General features: G+C 35.6%; 1 protein-coding gene across 3 annotated transcripts in view; it reads left to right on the plus strand.

Annotated features, from left to right (window-relative positions):
* The window catches only part of ZCCHC7 (zinc finger CCHC-type containing 7), a 239,896-nt gene that overhangs the window by 209,682 nt on the left and 4,636 nt on the right, over window positions 1-25,578 (plus strand). For all 3 annotated transcript variants that reach the window (XM_082404014.1, XM_082404015.1, XM_082404016.1), the window contains exons 6-7: window positions 443-478; window positions 20,852-20,947. In XM_082404014.1, the coding sequence (XP_082260140.1) occupies window positions 443-478; window positions 20,852-20,947 (132 nt within the window). The remainder of the gene's footprint in view (window positions 1-442; window positions 479-20,851; window positions 20,948-25,578) is intronic.

Raw genomic sequence — 25,578 nt, forward strand, 5'->3', positions numbered from 1 at the left:
AATATATAACTACAGCGAAAGCTTCTTAAAAGCAATTGCTATTAAATTGTTTTCTGTCATACTACCAAGGTTCAAAATGTTCTTTTAAAAGGTGTACTTGGCGAGTCTTATTGATTTTGACCACTGCTGTTCATTTATCAGTTTAACCGAGTTATGGCTCTTAATCACATCTTAGTACCCCAAACTTCTAACCTGAAAAGAAAAAAAAAGAGAGAGAAAACTTTGTAACTGGCTTTCTGACAATGGCAGGGAGTGTGTTAAACCAGTGTAAAATTCAATTAAACTGTCTAGCCAGGTTTTTGAAGCTGAAATGCAGACCCTTTCTGTTAAGCTTCTTATTTTCCTGTGACCGACACCAGTGGATGCTGGGTTATGCCAAAACCAACAGGCTGTAAAGTACCTTGTTTCATGCTCCCAGCTGATCAATATTTTTATTTTCCAGGCTTGCCCAGAAATCTGGAGGCAGTATCACCTAACGGTAAGTAGAAACACCTTTTTTATTTTCCCCAAGACCCAGCCTATTTACCCTTCTCTGAACTGCTAACCATAAAATATAGACAAGCATCTTCTACTGGAAGATAATAAACATCTGAAAGAGTTTTTTTGCACTGAGAAAGCAATAATACACTTTTTCTCTTCTCCCCTGCCCACTCCTCTATCCTTTATCTTCCTGCTGTTCAAAGATTTTGATTGTTTTTTATTACTCACATCATTTAACGATTACATCATGGTATTTCTCAGTCTTCCTAGACCACATTCATTAAATTAAAGGGGAGAAGTATGCTAGAAGCAAAAAAATAGTAGAAATCCAGCACCTTTAAAATGTTGTATCTACAGTCCACAAGCATACAGTCCACACCATCTTCCATTATCATTTTTCTGGCTTTACTGAAATGTTTACACATATTTTTCAGTGAAGCTAGAAAAAACTTAGTGTATCTTTCATATAGAACAATTCAACTGTCATATCCTTAAGCTTCTCTTGACATTCAAAGTATATAAATATCTGCTTAATACCATTCAAGTTATTTAATTCTATGGTTTCCTTTTAATGTGATTTTAGGCTAAGTAGGAGCAAAAAAAATAGTTCGTTGTGGAATCAATTGGTTAATGCTCAATATTATGAAGTCAGTTTATTTTTATTATTTAGCTTAAATAATTTCAATAATTCACCATAGCCCTACTCGTCATTTCTTTTAATGTATTAAATATGTTGTGCTGAGCAAGAGACAACATTAAAAATTACTCTTGTAATTATACAGCTAGGCAGTTTATTTAAAAGCAGTTCTTTAAAGTTTAACTTATTAAAAAGTTTTTGTTTATAGGAAGACATAGTAAAAATAGAAAGGGCAGAGTTTCTACAAAACACGTCTTCTTACTGCTCTCCTCTTATGGAGTAAAAATAAACCAATAAGTAGACTCAGTTGTGCCTATCACAAGCCCAAGAAGTACATCAGGTGGTTTGTTTTCACATTGTTATCACTGTTTAATTTGTTTAAAGATTCTCGGTAGAAAGCTGTAATTCCTTAACTATCCTCAATCCCAAATTGGGTTTTGTTAAAAATCTTTAGTGTTATCCCCTACTCCAAAAAAATAAATAAATAAATAAATACATGCACATGCGAGCGCACACATAGACACACACACATGTGTTACACATATATGTTACAGGTGTAACTCGTATGAATACATTATGTTTGTGTTAGGGTAGCAATTTTTTTTTATCCTAACAGGCTATGGTGAAATTCTTAGCCTAAATTTAATTGGAATCCAATCATGTATTATACTTTTCAAGATCACAGTCACTCTTTGTAACTGTATAGCAAGTTTTTCATCAACATTTTTTTTAAGTAATAGCCTAATGGATTTGACATTGCATTAATTTTCCTTTTTCCCCTAAGTTAGAAAATTCCGATCTTGAAAACTTGAAGTATAGAAAGTACTATTTTAAAGCCATTCTTTTCATTATTTGCACCTGCATTCTTTTATATAACTGTCATAGAAGGATAGAAATCAATGCTTAGTATAACAGATATTTGAAGGTTCATTTAATATTGTAGCTTTTGAAAAACATAAATTGTAAAAAGAATAGTTGGGGGAAAAAAAATAAAAACAAAACGAATTTGCCTTTGGGGAAATTACAGTATATTCTATCTATAAGTTTAACAAAATCATTTTGAAAAGTTTGTCTTAATTTGGAATCCTCATTAATTTTTCAAAATAATATTGAAATAACTATCACAATACATAATTATCAAGTTTAAATTAATAATTAGTAATTAAGAGTTAGTTTACTGTGCAAGTATAAATGCAAAACAAGTATATTTATAAACATGTACATCTATATCAATCCAGCAAAATAGCCAAATAATTATACATATAGGAAATATCCTAATGTGTGCAATTAAGCAATATTTAATCTTGAGTGAAAGTAAGATGCATGATGAGTTTAGTCATCTTCAGCTCTTTTACTAGGCGATGGACTGCCATCTATTGACTCATAGTAGCCCTCACACGTGAATGTGGCGTCAATCAGGGCAATGACCGAGTAATAAAGCCCAGGTTAGAGCTGCTACTGTATATTCATTTAAACCAATCTTCTTAAAACTGGATATTTCTATACTTAATCATTGATTAATTTCTTTTTCTAACCAAAACATGCCCATTTCTTACCCAAAATGAACCATGCTTTTTGAGGGGAGAAATTGATTTGTATATCTAGTTTGGAAATGTCTACATTTAAGAAGTTTTCTATTGCTTTTATCTGACTCTCAATCAGTGAGAATAGAAGGACATTTACACAACCTAAAGTTTAGCTACTACAATTTAAGGTCTATCCAGGAATCACTTTCTTTAAAAAAAAAAAAAATGTCTATAGGTTAAACAGAGTTTTATTTCTCAAACACATAAGAAAGATGGTAAGTTGACTGGTGTAAATGGACCTGTGAAATCAAATCAAATCAAATCAAAAATTCCTTAAAACACATTTTCCTCATTCTGAAATAAGAGGAAAATTAAAAAAGAGAGGTGTTCACTATTTTCAGCAATCTCATGAGAGATCAAATAAAGTCTCCTTTACAACTTACACCTGAATAGAATAGCTTTTTAACCAGACTTGACTAGACTTCATTAATAAAAAAATAAGACCATCATTCTAAAGCGTACATGCTAATAAAATTCTAAGACACTACATATATTTTTGTATATGTACATATGTATCCATATTATAACAACTATTTGGCCATGTCATTTTTCTTTATATATTTTAATGGCTATAAAATTATGTCATGTAATTTAATGACTTTAGATTATCAATTTGGAGACCAGCATGGGAAAAAGAAAAATATATAATTTTTATTTAGCAATTAAATAATTTCTCCAAATAGTTTATGTATTTACCTCCTTCAAAAAATGTTTAGAAAGTTTTTAAAATCTTCAGTAATATAGCACTGTTCTTATATTTTAATTTGTTATATTTTCAGATTTTGGTAAAGCCTAACTTTGAATATTCTTTTTCATCTTTCAGATAACTCATTCTAGATAAAAAAATTTCCCTCTTTAACTATTCAAGAAGGAAAGTCCCTTCCCCCAGCCCCTGTCATTTCTAGTCTCATTTATATTAAAAATCCTAGGCCAAAATGGCCACCAACAGAGTTTTACAACCAACAGAATTTTTAACTAGTAGAGGCTATAATTTGACATGCTTTGGACATTTTGTTAATCTTGTTTTTAATCTACTTAAAAAAGTAACCAAGAGTTTGCTATTTGGGTGCCCTATGTATTAAGAACCAAAAAGGACAATACATCTTTTATGTTTAATTTTGCGCTTGGATTTCTTTGTGTGCATTGTTAAAATGTGTTACAACCTACTACCTTTTATTTTAACTAAAAGTTTGAACAGGAAGCAAATGTAACCTTTTTGGAAGAATTAAGTTTTAAATGTTTCTTTATATATAATGTTTGGAATGCCTAGAATTCAAAAAGTAAAATACTTGCTCTCAGGGACAGGGAGAGGAGTAGTTTCCTTGTCTTCCTTTCTAGTCTAGGAAAGGCTTGTAACCTGAGTTTACTAGTAATTAATCGTAGTCTTACCTGAACCAGTTGAATGCCAGAGTATATCTTATAGACAATAATTAACAATATCATTCCATCTTGCCACTCAGTTTTCTCTCCTTACCTGGAAACATCAATTTAGAAATGTGTTTTCTGGATTTTCACAGTATGGAAACAAATGTTACTCTCTAAAACATTCTCTGCCATACCATAGAATAGGTAACCCTAAATGTCAAAAGATTTAAATTTAATTTTAGAACTATGTTTTACAGTCCAGAAGGAAAGACTAAGAAAGTGGAATTTGGTTATGAGGCAATAGCTGTACAAAGGGCTTTATCCTGGAATTATGACGTAAGTTAGGGTGGGTAACAATTTTCTACCTAATACTAAAATGGAATATATTTTACTTAACTTAAAATGAGAAAAAATTAAAGAGTCTAAAAGAGTTTTAAAAAGTCAGCCTCAAGCCAGAACCTTTTCTTTTCATGGACAAAAATTCTCTGTCTCTCTCTCTTCATTGAATATATGTTGGGAATCCTAAATCTCAGAATCTGAGAGCTCCTCGGCTACATAAGCAGAACTGCAAAACCCACAAGAACCCCATCCACACAGTAGATATCAAGAGATAGGACTTTCCTTTTTCTTGTGTGTGTGTGTGTGTGTGTGTGTGTGTGTGTGTGTGTGTGTATTAAAGGAAATAGAACTGGTTACATACTGCATTTTAAAATGTCAACTACCTCCAAATAGAGTGAGAACTAGGCCTCACTCTATTTTAGAATTATTTAAATAAACTTTTTCTTCATACTTTTTTTGAGGCCTGGCATACAAATTATCACAAACTAAGACTTTATAAATTCATTTTGGAGGCTCTTATTTTTGGTTGTTCAATTCACTTTGCCAGTTTCCTTAACAACTGGGAATACTCTTGTTTAAATTGTAAGGTTTTTTCCTCTATGTCTTGAATCACTGTGGTTAAGTGTTGCTATTAAGATATTACATCTCTGTCAAATTTTCAGAGTTTTAGTTTTTATTAAAAATGCCCTTAATACTAGAACACTACTGAGGTGAATATAATCATGCTCTGAGGATTCAGAGGGTACATGACTATTTTGTAGTACCTCAGGGTCATCTTTCCATTGTAGTACTTATAAAGTAAATCACACTGCTTTATGTTTCAAGTTACTTTGGTGTCTGAATAAAAAGAATTTTCTGAATAAGCATTGATAACTTATTTTTCTAAAACTCCATCTCTGATAACAGAGATAGAAATACGTTTGGACAGTGACCAAAATTTTTAAAGATTTTTTTCAAATGGAAAATTTATGTGAATGCTTTAATATTTATTTAAACATTCACCTTGTTCTTAAAGAATTTAGTGTCAACATTTTGCTAATAATTTTTTAGTTCAATCTTACCATGTTTTGAATTTAGTGTAAAAGATAATTACTACATTTACAGAATAGGTCAACTGAATTTTTTCACTAGCATGTTGAACCACATTTGCTAGAACTTATCATTGGAAGCAATTGGAAAATGCAATTTCAAAGCAAATGAAACCTGGAATTATCAATCTCAATAAATGAGATTCATTTAAAAATAAATACAATTTGCCAAATCATCAAAAAGCAATTTTCTAAAGCTTCTGTAAAAGGAAGGGGAAAAAAGTGAACGTTGTGAATTATAAATGCATATGTTATTTTTCCTCTCACAATGTTTCCTCAGATCTCTAGACATTGTGTGTATACAAACTTGTTTTTGAATGGGAGTAGAATAAAATTATTAGATTTGAATATAGTTTATTTCTATTTATTGAAGCACATGGGAGCACCTTCATATTTTCATTTTGCCAGAGAAATATTGAAGTGTCATCCCTTTCAGAGAGAGTGCCCAACTTATTTGATTTCTAATATTTTAATGCAAAAATTAATTTGTTTTAAATGGGAAGTCAGTAATGGAATATTTTGAGTAGTTGTTTCTTGTTTTAATATATTTAAATAATATCAAGTGCTTTATGAAAATAATTCTAATGTAGATTTAAGTGTTTCAGATAATCAAGCAATGAAAAGTATGTAGCATTCACACAATTTAGAAAAGATTCTTTGCAAAAGTTTTGGCCTACAAACAGCTGTGTTTTTGTCATTTTCTAAATATCTTTAATGTCCTAATCACCCATCATTGTGATTTCTTTTTATTTTTTATGTAGTACATGCTGCTAATAATAAACTAATTGCATCTAAAACTCTAACAGCAACTTTCTTTCTTCAATTGACAAAACAATACTTGTGCTTGTTTATATGCCCCTTAGTGGCTGGCAGCAAAGTCTGTTACGTTTAAGACTTACATATTTACTGTATGGACTTCAAGTTTTACTTCTGTTTTAAAAATGTAAAGAAATTCCTGTTGTGGTCTTTATTTTCTTACCTGTTATTAATGTTTCTCCTGAGGATGATAGAAAGATGGAAAATTACATTTGGACTTTTGTTCAAATGTAATTGAACAAAATTTGCTAACTCTTTTTTTCTTTTCCCTAGTTATGTTCACCTTTACTTACAAAGGAATTATAGTTAGTCATTGTAGGGGCAATTTCTTCTTGATACTTAAATTTTGTGGTAATTAAATTCCAATTTCTAAGTATTTATGATTTTAATATATATATGTAACATTTTTAAAATATTTTCTTTCTTTTCCTTAAAAAACGCATACATTATTCATATAATCCCAAAGCAAACTACGTTGTTTTTTTCCTTGAAGCTCTACACTTTGAAATACTGTCCCTGTTATGACAAAAATGAATGGAAACAGGTAGCCTGAGAATTTTCAAGATCCGTGAAGTTTAACACTGCACAGTATATAATAAAATTAGAGTTCAAAAATCTGAAGTGTTGAATGGTACCTATTCTTTGTCATGTTAAGTACACGTAAAGAGCATACAACTATTAGGTAGAATAATTTTAGCATATTCAAGTGATTATTTTTCATATGTACTTTGAACGGGTGATTCATGTATTCCTTAAATAAATATATTCCAGGTGATTGAGCTTGTCATGATCTTCTCTGGACATTTCAGTGCAAGAATAAAAGTAAAGTATACTGGACCAGTGATATTGGTATTAAGCATTCCTTTTAGTAGTCATGCATGTGAATGACATGGTAGATTACAATAATTCCTAACAGGTCTTAAGTATTTAGGAATCACTTAGTCATTCACAGTCATGATCAACCATAACCTTTAAAGGTTTTGGTCAATCATTTGACTAATCTGCAGGAAAAGATTCCTGAAAGAACCCCTTGAGTTATTGACATGAACAATCTCTCTGAACTCGTGTTACATTTTCTGTTATGGTATAAACTACAGTTGTAAACTTAAGTTGAATTAAGTTTAAGGTTTTAGAAGCAAAATCTCTTAAAAGACTAAAAGTTAATGAATTACTGATAAACTCAATCAGATTTTAGACTTGAAATTCATTTGCCATTTGATCCCCACATGCCAGAAAGTCATGAGAGTCATATTTTTGTACATTTGCAAATATTTTCTTCCAGCTATTTTGAGTTCGGCAGTGGTCCTCCAAGACCAACAACTCTGGTTTTTTAGAAATATCAAAACTATTATATGAAGAAAAATGCTTCGTGTTTAGAGGACATTTAACCAAAAATATATTTTTAGTATCTTTGGAATTAAAATAGATCGTCACCTTAATTGGTGTACCACTACACTGGCAGATCACATTTCAAAAACAAGAATTATTCAATGGGAATGTTCAGAAATTCATATTAGCTTTGTAAAAATAATTCACTGTGTGAATCAGTTGGTAATAAAGCTATCTCGATATTTTAATTCCGTTTTTCAAAAATCATACAGAATTGAATCTATTAGCTAGATTATAAGGTCATCTTTATAATGTATAATATATCCATGTCTATAAATACCCATTTTACATAAATATTGTTCCTTTGCATGTATTTGTGGATTACCCACATTTCTTTTCAGTTAGGGGAACTAAGTTTTTGTTGTTCCTTAACTTCATTTATATAATAAAATCTCAATTCTCTCTTTCTTGGATCTCTCACATTTCATTTATTTGTCTTTATACCACATTTCCTTCTCATTTTACTGAAGTCCTTAGAAAAATGTGCTATAAAATTGGGCTGAAAGGGCAGACTTATTTCTGAGGAAATTACTAAGGAATGTTTTTTATCATAATATAGGGGGAAGAATGCCAGCTTTGGGATCAAACATTGGTTTAAATTCTGGCTCTTTCATTTACTAGATGTGCAAACCTAGTTAAAGTATTTCCCTTCTGAGACCCTCAGTTTCTTCATCTGAAAAATGGGTATAGTGCCTTCTAGAGCTGTTATAAGTATGCAGTGAGATAATAAATGTAAAGTACTTAGCACAATACCTAACACTTAGCCTGTGTTCAGCACTCCGTGAGCTCCAATATAGCAAACCCACAAATTCCTCACTCCTGTAGAGATAGCAACTGGACTAATAGCCCAAACTCAGATTATGTATTGTGAAGCCTTTTATTTGCCTACGATGAGGAGATCCGTAATGACCCCTTTACTGTCTGTCTCCTAAAAATTTTTCCTTCTTATAGCTATTGAAATTAAAATCCCCACAAGCAGTGTCTTTTGTTAAAATTATTTACCTCAGTTTTCATTTTCTAGTTATTTATGCTGTCTTCTTTCTAGAAATGTAGGTGAGTAACTTTATAGCAAACAAATTATTTTCTTAATTTGATTTGCCTAAAAATCATTATAAAGACTTTTAATTAAGAGTGGATCACATATTAACTCTACTTTCTCTTTTAGTGAAAATGACTAAATAAAATGTGTGCCATATAAAGATATAATGATATCATTTTGAAAAATATTGTTAATAAATGTATAATTCTTAGGTGGTAACTTCAGTGTCATCTGAATATAGTCATCTATCATAACCAAATATAATACTTTCTGCTAGTGGTAGAGGGTTTATGTTAATCAGATGAGAAATTGAACAAAATAGCATATCAGTTTTTTGCACTTCAGGTAAAACTGCTTCATGTGCCTTCACATGACTGATGCCAGAAACCAGCCTGATTTCACAGCAAAATGTTGAGTTATAAGAGCTTGTTCAGTTGTTTTGCAGTCTCCCACCCGTATTCTCATATAGGTCCAGCAAAAAGGACAACACAAAATTAAGCACTTCCTCAGGGGATGTGATTGGTATTCTTTCAAAGAGCATTCCTATTCCATGTTTGTTCTTTAAGACATGTAGGAGCTAAGATGGAGCATATTGTAAAAGCAAAAAAGCATTACTTCCCCCCTTTAAACAGGTACTTACAGCTGTGGAATTCTCTACCTTTGTGACTGATGGTTAAGAGTATTTCAGTAGAATAAGCACGGGTGGGGTATGGGGAGGGGGGAGAAGTATGTGTTGTAAGTCATGTGGAGTTATGGCAAAAATGAAAATCTCAGGGCTTATTTGGATCCTGTTTGTATTAGCTAATAAATATAATAAAGCTGTGGTTCTTTTATTCTACAATTTTTCAGTGATAGTTTATGTGCAATTGTATGCAAAATATATAAGCAGATTTGAATATGTTAAGCCCTGTGTGTGGTTGGGAGATGTATATTAATGTGGTTTCTGTGTTTTATAGTCTACCCCAATAAACATTCAGATAAAATATCCATGGATTCACACATGTATATGTTCTTCTCTTTCCCTTCCCCCACATCCTGTCTCCATGCCCTCCTCATCCCTCCACCCTGCATCAAAGCTTGTGGTCGTTTTCCATCCATGTACTAAAAGGTTCTTTGTAAACCAGGCCATTTGTCCATCATTGTTTGGGGTCCAAACAGTGGTAAGATACCCTGTCACCGATCCCTCGTACTATGAATGGCAGCTCCTCTCCGGACAATTGGCGGAGGGGCCAAGAAATATTCCTGAGAGGATTATTTAACCTTTCAATTTAGAGGGCACAAAGCCTGGCTGATTAATGAACTTTCTGATGGGCGCTGATAAGCGGATCTATTTCTTTATTTCCCCTAAAAGTGATTCCTTCTCCTGTCCATATTACTATAATCTTAAACATAAAATGTGGCAAATAGATTAAAAAACAGCACTAAAGAGTTTATCTGGCTGGCAAACTGAAGGAGCTAAATTAAAATTGGTAATGACAGCAGTGGCTCAGCCTCATATATGGTTTTTAAATGCACTGTGTATTTTGAAGAGACTTATTCTCCAGTGTGACTGGTAATGACTGCTTTGGGTGCAGAGTCTGGGGCTGGCTTCTGTTATCCCCCCCCACCCCCAAAAAAATGAGTTGTGTTATCTGGATGGCTGCAGACACATACGCATCCCCCTTTCTCACTGCATGGGCAGACAAGGTCGATAGCATTACAAGGTATTTGTGGCAGTGCTTGTTTCAGTTTTCAGAGCTGCCAGTTTCCAGGCGGATTTGAATTACAAAAGAAGAAGCTGGCATGAAAATTGAAAGGTTTTATCGGCTGGTCTGAAGCCTCATAGCACATTGCTTATTTATGCAGTCCATTTGCACCAGGAAATATAGAAAGGAAATACATTTTAAAAATAAGGCCATAAAGACCCAGATATGTTTAAGATGGCAAATAAAATATAGATACCTATAATATCTTTCCAGGAAACGATTTTCACTTAATGTTGCACATTACTTCAGAAGAGCATTTATGTTGCTGTCATAAATTTGTGCGTTTGTGTCACTATGTAGGTAGTCTCTGGGGATTAAGAAGGAAGCCTTTGCTAACTTACTTTAAAATTAAAATAGACGGAGGGATAGCTCTGCAGTTTGAGAGCTACATTGGATTTATTTAAATAGGGTGGTAAATTAAACTTAAACTAACATTTTTGCATTCCATGTAAAATTAGCTATGGCCCAGTGAATAAATGCCACTACCTTTGGAGAAAATTGGGATACTTTTTAAGCCATGAAGATTTAGAACAGTCAGGGGGTGGATTACTGTGATCCTTACTGTCTTGCATATGTTCATTGTTCCCTGCTTACTGAGGTTTTCTTTTTTGTTGTTGGCTTTTTTGGGGGGTAGGGGTAGAATGTCATTTACAAAAAGAAAAATCATAAATTAATAAATTTAATAGCTCCTTTTTATAAAACTTATGCTTCATTCATTTTAGTCTTCAAATATATTGGCTTTCAGATTTTGCCTGACACTTAACATTGTGAATATATAATCTGGTTGGGAGTTATACCAGCAGTTTACCTCTATTCTTATTACTGTAGCGTAGTTTTGACTTGAAAAAGATACAGTCACGTAATCCCTTACACTCTAGGTTACGTAAAATGAAGATATAAGTGTACAAACATACAGTACTTCAAGGACTTGAATAACCACACTGGTCATTTGCAGCCTTCAACCCATTGGCTTGTAAAACTTAAGAGTATCCAAAAGAGGGGTAGGGAAGAAATTACATGTACGTAAGGAATATCAAATCAATAAAGCAACACCCTTTATTCTGCTGCAGTTCAAATGAACACTGTTTTAGAATCTATTTTCCAATAAAGCAAATTACTCTCTGCTAAACCATGAGAAATGCAATTTTTTGCAGTTTTCGCTTTCACCAGTGTCTGGTACCTTTCTCATGTTTTTATGACCTGGACTAATTACTTCATGTAGTTTTTTTTTTAACAGAGAAAATATCAAAAGCATACACGTCTGCTGCATGCTAATGTTGTGCTGTACATTTTTTCATGAATTTTCATAAGGATTTTTTCTACGTAGCATGTGTGGCTTAATGATGTAATCACCCGATAGACTAGAAAATGCTCCAAAGGAGACGTTCCGGTCTGTTGTGTACATAATACATGTTTCAAAAATCTGCCTAATTAAGGAATTACCCAATGGATTGGGAGTCTGTTGGGTACATGACATAGTTTTTTAATGCATAAAAAATATAGGTATATCATTATATATGGTGCTTTTAATGGCATTTTTAGGATGTAGGGGAACATAGTTTTTTAACACATAAAAAATATAGGTATATCATTATATATGGTGCTTTTAATGGCATTTTTAGGATGTAGGGGAACATAGTTTTTTAACACATAAAAAATATAGGTATATCATTATATATGGTGCTTTTAATGGCATTTTTAGGATGTAGGGGAAATTAGTAGCACTGTCCACTGGAATACAATTGAATTCTTTATTTTCACTGAGGAAAAAAGGAGCTTAAAAATCTTCATAAAGGAAGCTTTGTTTTAAAATAGTTTCAAAGCCTTTAGCTTGAGGAGAGACTTTCTTCCCCGAATTTCTCAAAGGGAAGTAATACTGTGAATATTTGTCGGAACAGTATGCAAATGGAAGGCTTTGTCTAAAACCATGGGTGCAATAGACCTGGAATTCAGATCCCCAGGTGTGAGGACCCACCCCAGAAAAACACTGAAAATGGAGGACAAGACATTAGCCTTTGTATCTTTGGTCATATGGGATCGTTTTTTGCCTTTTCAGACTCAGCTTTGGTTCAGTGCACTGCAAAACTATTTGCCCAACTTTAAAATTTCTTCCTTTGATTCCTTTAGGCCCCAGCTGTGATTTTCCTTGAATATGTACCAGTTACATTTCTGTTGGCATTTATATTGTGAACAATACCAAAGGAAAGGGAGGGCATCCATTCTTTCCCTGGCTACTTTTCATAAAACTAAATAAAATACTTAGAAAACTGTATCTGAGCTCTAGAGTAGGTAGTAAAAATAATATCTTTAAATAGGGGGGAAAAGTATATTTTAAATTCAAACTTTTGTTTTGCTTAAATGTCAAATTCATGCCATTAGGTCACTTCAACTAGTGGACTTTGACTATGTTGGCAAGCTTTTGGTTTGTTGTAACATTGTCTTGGCAAGTCCTATTTGATTACTTGGGTTGAATATTTTTAAATACTTGAATATTGGGAGGAGGCTTGTGCTATTATTGAGTTTATTAAAAGAAGAAATTGGAAATATTTTTGAAAGAGTAAGGTAGTTTTCAAACATGAAAAGCATAATTGACTTGAGAGGTGTATATACAAATGTGACTTGTTCAGAAAGACTGGAGCTAAGCTCAGTGCTTTATCAATGTTACATTTGGTCATTAATACATTTACTTCAAGTACTTAATATATTTGCTTTTTAATATATACTCATATAACAGATTAATAAAAACATATAGTCTAGTCTTTAAGCATATGTATGATTTTAAAAATAAGTCTGTTTTGTGTTCACAAGAGTAGAAAATTCCCTTTAGTTAGTGCAATTGATTGCAGATCGTATATAGTAATGAGCTTCAACTAGATACAAGCCCTCATTGGATCAAAGTCAGTTTAGATAAGAGCAGCCCAAGGTCACAGAGAGAGATGCCCAGCAGGTCATTTGCATAAAAAATTACTGTTAGAAATAGGACACTGAGGCAGCTCTGGCGTTTTGATCTCTTGGCCTTTGTCATGGAGATTCCTAGTAGTGAAGGGAGTAAGGCCAGTGGCCTAGATAATGATTAACTGTTTTAATGGCATTCATTCATTCATTCCGCACTAACTACTCATGCAGAAAAAAGGGTTATGTAAAATGACATTAGAAGAAAATCATTTGTAATCGTTGCATCGGGCTGCACTTTGAGGAGACATTAGGAGTAAATCCGTGGCGTGGTAGGCTTATGCTTTATCTTCTGATATTTACTGAGTTTACTGGTGCATGAAAACCTTTCAGCAAGAATAGCAGATGGGATGGACCTTTCATAGGTAACGCTATCTACCAGGTTATTACTTCTATATATTGATAGTAAAGTAATCTCTAAGATATCACCCTACAAATATAGATTATTTAAATGTCTGTAACAAAAAAAAAAGAAAAGAAAAAGATCTGCTTTCATAAATAGTTCATTTGGTTATCCATTGGGTCAAAGTCTTTAGATAAATCTTTTAACTTTAAAAAAAGTTCTAAAAACTACATTTATTCCCTTGCATTTAACTTTTTGTCTGCGGTACAGACATGTATGACAGAATCTTGAACTTAGAGCTAATCAGTTGACACATTCTGCTTTAAATTGGACCTTTACTGTTAATTAAAAATAAAGGCACGCTCCAAGGCAGAAATATTGAGTCACAAATTTATATTTCTAACACGTTAAATAGCTGTAAGATTTTTGTTAGATCATAGTATGAAAACTTGTCCACTGGAAATAATTATTGAGTTTTCAGTACTGTATTTTCTAATACAGAAATGTTCTCTAATTAGGTAAGATCTAGGCTGATTTCATTCCTGTTAAATCCTAGTACATGATAGTTTATTAAAATGAGAGTATGTAGATAGTGTTTGTCATGTCATTTACTAATTAATTATTGTGAAACAGTCTAAATTTCCATAGCACAATATAAATACTGTTGCTATTTTTATTAGTAATAATGGAAGTTTTTAACTAGTGATATTATTCAGATGAATGAACATCCAAATGTTTGCACTTCATCCAGGGGCATAAATGAACAGTGGAGCTAAATATGAAGCTTTTTGAATGAGATTTCTTTCAAAATAAAATAAGTATCAACATGAAACATGCTTTCAAAATCTTGATTAAGAAGGATCTCTCTGTTACTGGTACTATAAGACTGCTTCCTATTCTCTTTGTATTACTAATTCCTTCCTGGTTCTGCCAGAGTACATAGCTAATTCTCAAGGTAAAGTATGAGAGATGCTTAGGAAGCTGTATTAATTTATTCAGCCTTTTTAATATATCAAAGCATAATTTTATACATTGTCCCTTAATGACATAAAAATTGATATAATTTCCCAAAGTATCCAAATTATTAACAATAACTAAAATGTATTGGATGCTTACTATGGGCCGTGCACTTTATATATGCATTACCTGATTATTCATTCATTAATATTTGCTGAACTCCTACTATATGCCTAGGCCTGTTCTAGGATCTGGTGTGCAGCACTGAACAAAAAAACAGACAGAATCCCTTCAAGTTGGGGGATAGACAAAACAAACAAGTAAAATATACAGTACGTCAGATGTAGTAAGTGCCATGGAGTTTTAAAAAAGGAAGGGAGGGAGGGTAGTGAAGCAGCGTAGGGAACACCAGTTGGAGGGAGCTAGCAACGTTAAATAGGGTGGTCAGGAGGGCCTTACTAAGAAAATGACATTTGAGCCAAGACTTGAAGGAGGTGAAGGAGCTTACCATATTTATCTGGGGGAAGAGTGCTACAGACAGATTGAACAGCATTTAGTACTACTTGTAATTTCCTCAGACTTAAGCAATAAAATAATTAAATTCAGAGAAATTCTATAAAGCTGTTGCTCTGTATCCTCAATCAGTAGCAGAGATTTTCGGTATTCATATCTACTTTAAATACTTTTATTGGCTGCATAATTCATTTTCACTCTAAAATTTTAGAGGCTGTAACATCTACTCATTCACCACCTATTTATTGAGCACTTACTATGCTCTAGGTCAGGTGTCGGCAAACTTTTTTTGTAAAGAGCCAGATAGTAAATATTTTAGCTTGGCAGGCCACTCAATGGTCTCTGTCATAACTTGATCCCTGTAGCATGAAAAGCAGCCTGGCTGTGTTCCGATAAAACTTTATTTATGGACACTGAATTTTGAATTGTATATAATTTTCACATATTACAAAACATTCTTTTTTAAAATTTTTAAACCATTTTAAAATGTTAAAATCATTCTTACCTTATAGGCCAAACAAAACAGGCAGGAGGCCAGATTTGACCTGCCAGCCATAGTTTGCACATAGTTGCATAGTTGCATAGTTTGCACATAGTTGCACACTTACTCTAGATTTTGGGCATAGGGATGCATAGTGGACTAGATGAAGATCCCTGCCCTCATGCACCTCGCATTCTAGAAATGGGGAAGCAGATGATAAACATAATAAATAACCAGTTTAGTATACTGGAGGGTGAAATAGGGAAAGGAGGATCAGGAGCACTGTGGCCTTTACTCTGAGAGGAGGTGATAGGAATGAACCACTGAAGAGTTGTGTAGTGGTGTGACTATCCTTATGTTCTGTGCTCCCAAGGAGAAGCCAGAAGTGCCGTAGGGGTACAGGTGGCCCCTCCTGTGAGGAAGTCCCTACTTGTATCCGTACCAGTCAAGTTCCAATGTTTGGATATCCCTGCTAATTTGGTTCTCATCAGCTCCCCTCATAATTACTTCCTGATTCATCTTGTCCTTTTGCATAGGATTTGAACCAACGGAACTCTTATTCCATGGACTAAACATAAGTGAGCGTATTTTCCTTCTCATTAATCAATCTAGAATTCTGGGCTCAGAGATAAGTTGTCATGTATTTGCACAAACATAAGTAGAGAAACTTTTAAACATAGGTAAGTTTTTCAGAGAACGTGTATAATTTGGGGGGTGGATTATTCTTTCATTGGTTATACCCTCTGCTAACAGTTGCCAGTTAGTTGTTGAGCCCATACCATTAGCTTCACACTAGCTTCCCATGCCACATAAAGTAAATCCAGCGCTCTTCACCCTTATTTATGATCTGGTCCCTCTTCACCTTTAGAACCTCCTTTTCTCCTGGTCTTCCTTCACCTACTACACTTCCAAGTTATAGATATTTTTCAGATACTCAAATATAGCAAGCTTATGCTCACCTTAGGGCTTTGCACTACCTGTTCCCCATGCCTTATGCCCAGAATGCTGTTTCCCCAGTGATCACATACTTGGGGGTTTTTTGTTATAAGAAATGACCTTCCCAGTGAGTTTCCCCCAAAGTCAATCTGAGTCACCACCAATGACTCATTTACATAACTGTTTTAATTGCCTGCATACCATTTATTACTATCTGATACTGTCTGTGTGTGTGTGTGTGTGTGTGTGTGTGTGTGTGTGTGTGTGTTATTGGTTTTGTTCATCTGTCTTCCACCACTGGAGATGTGAGCAATGATTTTTGTCTTGCTCACTTCTCAATTAGCTAATCTTAGAACAGTATCTGGCATGTATTAGGTACTCAATAATTATTTTTTGACTAGATAAATGAAAGAATGTATATAGATGCTCATGCCATGTGCCCAGCACTCTGGTAAATGTCACTAATGGAGGCATCCTTGGACTTATATTTTGCTCTACATGTCCCCTTCCTTTCTCCCATACACAGTGTGGTTTCTTGAAAAAGTCATCTATGTTCTGTTCTTTAGCATCTTTCTACTTGCAATAAACCCCGTACAATCTGGCTTGTGCCTCTGCCTCTCAAATGAAACTGCTCACACCAGTTTCCAGTTGCCAACAACTTCCTGGCTGTTAAGTCCAGTGGATTTTTGTAGTCTCCATTGTATTTGATTCACCAGTAGCTTTTGACAACTTCCTCCTTGAAACATCATCTGTTCTACCTTCACATCCATGGTACCACCACTTTTGGTTTTATTTCTTTCTCTTAAACCACATACACTCATGGTTGCAATTTTGTATCACATCAAATAATATAGTTATCTTTTAGATGGAAAAATTATTTCTGCTTAGTAATTTCATGTCTTCCCGGTGCTCTACTACCTGAACAAATTTGTAAACCACTTCACGAGTTCTACATGCTTATGTGCATACCTGTTAAAACTGTATTTAAGGGACTTCCCTGGTGGCGCAATAGTTAAGAATCTGCCTGCCAGTGCAGGGAACACGGGTTTGAACCTGGTCTGGGAAGATCCCACATGCCGGGGAGCAACTAAGCCCGTGCACCACGACTACTGAAGCCCGCGTGCCACAACTACTGAAGCCCGTGCGCCTAGAGCCTGTGCTCCGCAACAAGAGAAGCCACTGCAATGAGAAGCCCGTGCACCACAATGAAGAGTAGCCCCCGCTCGCTGTAACTAGAAAAAGCCCGTGCACGGCAATGAAGACCCAATGCAGCCAAAAATAAATAAATAGATTAATTAATTTTTTAAAAAACTGTATTTAATGGCTTTTAGCTAGTCTTAATTCGTGACCCACGTTTTTTATTAGAGGATATAAGACATTTGTTGACTGTGTTTTTGATTATATCCCAATTGGTAATAGCTGAGATCGTAAATTCCATTTTGTATTTTCATTAGAAAACATCTTTAAGGTTATTGTCATCCTCCAGTTTTTCAATTTAGGAAATGGAGCTAAAAGTAAAGTTGTTTGAAGAAGGTTATTTGTATAACCTATAGATTATTTTCCTGTATCAAGAAAATAAAACATCCCACAGACCACCTATTCGCCACATTAAATAACAACAAAATCAGTTGACAGACCAGTTAGTTGGCCCTCTTTGTAGACACCCAATAAAGAATATAAGAAATAAACTTATCCAAATTTATTCTCATCCTTCCAATCTCCAAAAAATATGGGGGGAATTAGTTTTTTTCTCTTCCTGTTTAAAGCCTGTGCCACGTCAGGAGTTTTGCTCTATCCATCCTTTCTCTGTGTTTTCAACTTCTCCACCTCTATTAGCTTTCTCACATGTTCAGGTCTCTCCCATTCTATTAACAAACTCCACCAAATCCTCCTCCTAGGTACTGACTGATCTTATTTTGCCCCTTCTTACTCATGCTTCTTAAAATAATATATACCTACTGTCTACTTTTCTTCAACTTCCATTCATTTTTTTAAACATTTCTTGTTATGAAATGTAATATACATAGTGAAAAGTGCATCAAACATATGTGTACAATTTAATAAATTAGTTATGTAACACACTTAAGTTATATGACACCACTATGTTCAAAAATAGAAAATTGCAGCTACCCTGAGACCCTCTGTGCTCTATTCTCTCCCACACAGGAAGTAACCACTGTCCTGGCTTTTGTGGGTAATCATTTCCTTGCTCTTCTTTATAGTGCTACCACCTTTGAATGCATCTCCTTCACTCTTCAACCTATTGCTTTCTACTCTTTCTACCTTCTTACTGATTCCAAAATTCTCACAATAAAGTTATCCATGAACAGTGTGAAATCTAAGGGTGTTTCCCAGCCCTAATCTCACTAGGCTTCTCTGCTGTATTTGACATCGTAGATCAGTTCATCCATCTTGAAACTACTCTAAGGTCTATGACTATTCTCTGTGGCTCTGCGTTCTTTAACCTCTTCTTCTCTGTCTCTTTCGTAGGTTTTTCTGCCTGCCTCTCGTGTGTTGTTGTTCCCAGGGTTCCATCTTTAGCTCACTGCTGCTCATCTGGCTATGGCGATACTGTCCACTCAGGTCATTTCAGCCTCCACTATTAATGCAGCTTACTTTCAGATCTAATCTTCAGCACAGACGTGTTTTCTAAGCTTTATCTTACACAGATAACTGCCTGGTGGACATCTATCTCCACCTAGATACTCAGCATCCAAAAAAGACTTCATCATCTTTCCCTCTAAATTGACTCTGCCTTCTTTTCCTACCTTTTCTGAATCAGTTGTTGACACTACTGCTCACCAGTTTACCCAAGTTAGAAACCTGAAAAGCATCCTAATTTCTCTTTACCCTCTACCTAAAATTTTCCATTTGATTTACACCTAATTCTTAGAGTAAATTTAAATTTTTTATATTTCAAGGGAAGCTTTACGTGAGTTCCTTACCCATCCAATGATGGGTCCCCCTTGGCACTCCATTAATACATTGTACACGCTTCTATCACTGTGCTTACATTGTTGTCGTTATCTATTTTTACGTCTGTCATGTTCTACTGGGCTTTTATTCTCCTCTGAGATACCTAATATGTAACACAGTATTGGGCACAATGCGGAATGGAATGAGGAGCGAGGAAGGTGAGGAAAGCACACGTTGATGTTAAGAATAAAAGAATTGTTACCATGTTACACACTTCAATACACAGAACCATCCGAATATGGGGTGTAGGAGGCAGTATTTCTTTTCTTCTTTTAATTTTATTTATTTATTTATTTATTTATTTTTATTTTATTTATTTATTTTTTGGCTGCGTTGGGTCTTTGTTCCTGCATGCAGTTTGTTCCTGCACGCAGGCTTTCTCTAGTTGCGGCGAGCAGGGTTACTCTTTGTTGCAGTGCACGGGCTTCTCATTGCGGTGGCTTCTCTTGTTGCAGAACACGGGCTCTAGGTGCGCGGGCTCAGTAATTGCAGCATGTGGGCCCTAGAGCACGTGGGCTTCAGTAGTTGTGGCACATGGGCTCAGTAGTTGTGGCACACGGGCTCTAGGGCACGTGGGCTTCAGTAGTTGTGGCGTGTGGGCTCAGTTGTGGCTCGCGGGCTCTAGAGCGCAGGCTCAAGTAACTGTGACGCACAGGCTTAGTTGCTCTGCGGCATGTGGGATCTTCCCGGACCAGGGCTCGAATCCGTGTCCCCTGCCTTGGCAGGCGGATTCTTATCCACTGCGCTACCAGGGAAGTCCCAAGAACTTTTTTTGGGTAAGCGATTCCTTAGAAATACTGCCTCCTGCGACTTCCCTGGTGGCACAGTGGTTAAGAATCCACCTGCCAAGGCAGGGGACACGGGTTCGAGCCTTGGTCCGGGAAGATCCCACATGCCACAGAGCAACAAAGCCTGTGTGCCACAACTACTTGAGCCTGTGCTGTAGAGCCTGCGAGCCACAACTACTGAAGCCCACGCGCCTAGAGCCCGTGCTCTGCAACAGGAGAGGCCTCCGCACCGCAACAAGGAGTGGCCCCCGCTCGCCGCAACTAGAGAAAAGACCGTGCACAGCAACGAAGACCCAATGCAGCCAAAAATAAATAAATAAAAACCTTGAGGATATATTTTTTTTAAAAGTTCTTTTGGAAAGAACGAGGTTTTAATTTTCTTCTGACATTCACTAAATCTTCACAAATATTCATGTTGCAGACCAAACCTGGACCACCCAAAAAGCCAAAGACCCCTTCTGGACAATCAGCCTTAGTGTATTGCTACAACTGCGGACAAGAAGGCCATTACGGACATGTAAGTTTAAGTGGAATTTGGGCATAAAGCATTCTGTTGTTCAGGAGTGGTTGCTGAAAGATGAGCCCGAGAAATTCTGAACACATTTCTTTTATAAACTAATATCTTGAAGTAAGACTTAATATATTTTCAACTGATTTGCTTCTCCTCTCCCTACCAGAGTAACAGATCTGTCAGAGCACATTCTTCTAAATGTTTTAAGTATACATGCATGTTAGTCTAAAACAAGTACAACTCATAGAATCATTCAGACAAATAATAGTAGTCAGTAGAATGGTTACAGTTCTCACAAGTTCTTAGGATTACTAGCACTTTGACCCAGCCAAATCGCGATTTTTAGATTTTCTGTATAGTTCTCCAGTATCTCTGGTTTTCCCTGATACACTGTTCAGTTAAATCTTCACCACTCCCATGCAAACCCTGACGCTCGCTAGTGGAAAGACGGAGGTGCTGCATCATCAACCATCCTGCCTACCCCACAGATGCCCCAATTCCCTATCCAACCTGCATATTTCCTAACCCTAACTGAAAGGGCCAAACTGTGTGTGTCCTAGATACTGAGGCGTCAAAGCAGGAACTTGCTGCTGTGAGGTGGGCATGAGTCTCCTAGCCAGTTACCTCATTAAGCATGAAACAGCAGCAGCTCATCCCGGAGGCAGGATGCAGTAAGAGTAGACTCACAGCCCATACGTTCTGGGAATCTTGAGACAGAGGAGGAAAGGCAGTGGCACAAGAAGTAGAAAATCTGTATGGAGAAATACACTCCCAGTCTCCAGATAGGCTTCTAATAGCCTAGAAACCAAAATATACTAATATCAAGTCAGATCTGATGACAGGAGGTGGAAAGCATGCAGAGGTAGGGAGTCTACAAAATGGGTAGAGGTGTGAGCAGTAGGATGGAATGGTATTGCAGGTCACGTGTTGAGTTCTGACCATAGCACTTCACCAGTGCAGACCTTGGGGGCAGAGCTCTACCATACGGGGAGAGACAAAAAGTCTGGAGAAGAAAAAGTGGGGGACAGAGTCCATCAACAGATGGAGTTTTTCTTCCACATTGGGACAGCGGGACCGTGGAGTGAAGGGATAGAATATGAAAGATAGGATGGAGCTCTGATCCTCAGTTTTAATTTTTGCTCTACTACTGACTTAACCCTGTGACTTAAAACAACCCACTTTTTCTCCTTGGTCTCCAGTTTCTTTATTTCCAAAGCAAAGAAGTTGTACAGGGAGAGCTCTCAGCACTGATTTGTTATTTCCAATGTGATCAGATTCATAGTATGGGGATACAGACGGAGGGACCTTGCAGTATAATTACCTCACTTCTATAGAAATCACACTGAAAAGCTAGTTTGAGAATACCTTTTTTTTTTTGCAGAATTATCATCTCTAGATCTTTTACTGCTCTGTGTATTCCTCCTTGTTGCCAAAACTCAGATGTTGTTTAGCGAACATATTCACATAAGCAGTCCACTGCCACACAAATCACACAGATGTACAATTTATGCTTGCTTACCTCTTTAAAGCAAAAGGGTATAATTTTAGCATTTATGTTTGTTCAATTAAGGAAAAACAATTAGAGTTGGACACATACTGCTTACTAGTCACTCCTGTTAATGTAGATAGGAAATATATTAAAAGCATTTGGAACTTATCCCTGAAATCTAGATTTAGATAATTTTTAATTTACCATAAAGCAAATTTGGCAGCCTCATTGCTGCCATAGATGAAGAACTCTAGATTATCCACACTAATGAAGAAGATCAGTGGTGTGGCTAATCCAGAATAGTAGATAAATTATATAGCCAACTATCAATTGTCTGTGCTAATGGAGGGGACCAGCGATGTGGATAATCAAAATATAATTTACATTTAGCTTTGGAAAGTGTTTATAGTACTGTATAGCTCTGTAGAGCCACATCAGTCTAGACTGTATAGGATCCAAATAGGAGACTGGGTAGGTAGTTACAGCTGTCTGAGGGCCCTTCCCCTTCAGTTTCAGAACTCCAGCTCTATAGATGTTAATAAATAGCTTCTTCATGTGAAAGATACTCTAAGGGGAATGTGGCATCGCCCTTCCCTAATTCCACTCACTCTAACTGGCGAGGCAGGGACAATCATAAGCGGCTCTATATGAGGCAAACTGAAATAGAAAACAGTACTCACCATGTAAAGAGGCTACTCCAGGATGAGTGGGGCGCTGGGAGTATATCAAGAGTTCTAGTACCTTTTTGTAATTGTAATTTGCTCTTAATATTCTGTAGAATCTGTCTTAGTCTATTCAGGCTGCTATAAACAAACTACCATAGACTGAGTGGCTTGTAAACAACAGGAATTTATTTCTCACCACAACCATGGTGCAGAATCAGTGTCTTGTGAGGGCCGCTTCCTCATAGATGGCACTTTCTTGCTGTGTCCTCACATGGTGGAAGAGGCTAGAGAGCTCTGTGGGGTCTGTTTTACAAGAGTTCCGCCCTTGTGATCTAATCACCTCCCAAAGGGTCCACCTCCTAATACCATCACCTTGGGGTTTAGATTTCAACACATGAATTGGGTGGGGAGATACACAAACATTCAAACCATAGTAGAATCTTAGACCCAAATCATTTATGGGTATCCTTTCTTCTGGAAACTTGGTGCCACCATGGATAGTGATTTATAAAAGCAATTCTTTATGTTACCCTATAGGTTTGCCTTATAACTTTCAATACCCAAAAAAGCCCAAAAAGATCCAGAAACTCAACAACAGGTTAAATCTGAAGATAGTTGGAAGAAGGAAATTATAAAGATAAGAACCAAAATTACTGAAATAGAAAACATGATTAATAGCATCCTCAAAACCAAAAGCTGGTTCTTTGAAAACATTTTCTTTTCAAAAGAAAAGAGACTTCTGGAAAAACTGCTTGAAGAAAAGGAAAAGATACAAATAAACAATGAGTGAAAAAGTGTAAATAGCTTAAAATACAGTATAATTTTTTACTTAAAGAGAATACTGTATAAACTTCATAAAGTTCAATGTTAGGGACTTCCCTGGCTGTCCAGTGGTTAAAACTCTGTGCTTCCACTGCAGGGGGCACAGGTTTGATCCCTGGTGGGGGAACTAAGATACTGCATGCTGCGTGGCCAAAAAACAAACAAACAAAAAATAAAGTTCAATGTTAAATCTGAAAATGCAGATAAAATAAATAATTCTCTGCAAAAGTATAAATTAATCAAAATAATTGAAGAAGAACAAACTTACATGAACCAATACCACTAAAGAAACTGAATTAATAATCAAAATTCTCCCCACCAAAATATACCAGACCCAGGTAGGTTTGTAGTCAAGTGTTACCAAACCTTTATTCAGATAGATAATCCAAAGAACACCACTCACCTTAGTCTGTGAAACTATTATAACCTAAAAATACTTCAAAATATTTATAGAATGTTACCATTTTTGTGAAATCTGAGCACTTCAAAGTTATACTATTGTTTATTGGAATATTTATTAATGGTAAGAGTATTAAAACATGAGAATGGCAGGCACCAACTTTAAGACCATGGCAGCTTCTGGAAAGGGAAGGAGATGAATGGGAAGTGGGAAGGAGAGTTACACAGAGGATCTCAATTATATCGTTAATGCTTAGGGGGAAACAACTAAATTAAGGGTAAATGTTGATTTGATAAAGCTAAATGGTTAGGTACAGATTTCCATTACTTTATTTTCTATACTTAAGTGTATATTTAGAATGATTCCTAGTTTTTAAAATCTACAAATTATGTTTCTAAGTATATGGTGGCCAGTTTGGTCAAGTATCTTAGAATTACAAGTTGACCTCTTGCACTGTTGGTGGAAATGTAAATGGATACAGCCACTATGGAGAACAGTATGGAGGTTCCTTAAAAAACTAAAAATAGAACTACCATACGACCCAGCAATCCCACTACTGGGCATATGCCCTGAGAAAACCATAATTCAAAAAGAGTCATGTACCACAATGTTCATTAGCCAGGACATGGAAGCAACCTAAGTGTCCATCGACAGATGAATGGATAAAGAAGATGTGGCACATATATACAATGGACTGTTACTCAGCCATAAAAAGAAATGAAACTGAGTTATTTGTAGTGAGGTGGATGGACCTAGAGCCTGTCATACAGAGTGAAGTAAGTCAGAAAGAAAAACAGATACCGTGTGCTAACACATATACGTGGAATCTAAAAAAAGAAAAAAAAAATGGTTCTGAAGAACCTAGCGGCAGGACAGGAATAAAGACACAGACGTGGAGAATGAACTTGAGGATAAGGGGAAGGGGAAGCTGGGACGAAGTGAGAGAGTGGCATGGACATATATACACTACCAAATGTAAAATAGATAGCTAGTGGGAAGCAGCCGCAGAGCACAGGGAGATCAGCTCGGTGCTTTGTGACCACCTAGAGGGGTGGGATAGGGAGGGTGGGAGGGAGACGCAAGAGGGAGGGGTTATGGGGATATATGTATATGTAGGGCTGATTCACTTTGATATAAAGCAGAAACTAACACACCATTGTAAAGCAATTATACTCCAATAAAGATGTTAAGAAAAAAAAATTACAAGTTGAGTATATAATGACAAAGTTATGATAAATCAGCTAAATTCTAGGCAGGTATT

The sequence above is a fragment of the Balaenoptera borealis genome, assembly GCF_965194805.1.
Source record: "Balaenoptera borealis genome assembly, chromosome: 8".
In the NCBI taxonomy this organism is placed as follows: domain Eukaryota; kingdom Metazoa; phylum Chordata; class Mammalia; order Artiodactyla; family Balaenopteridae; genus Balaenoptera; species Balaenoptera borealis.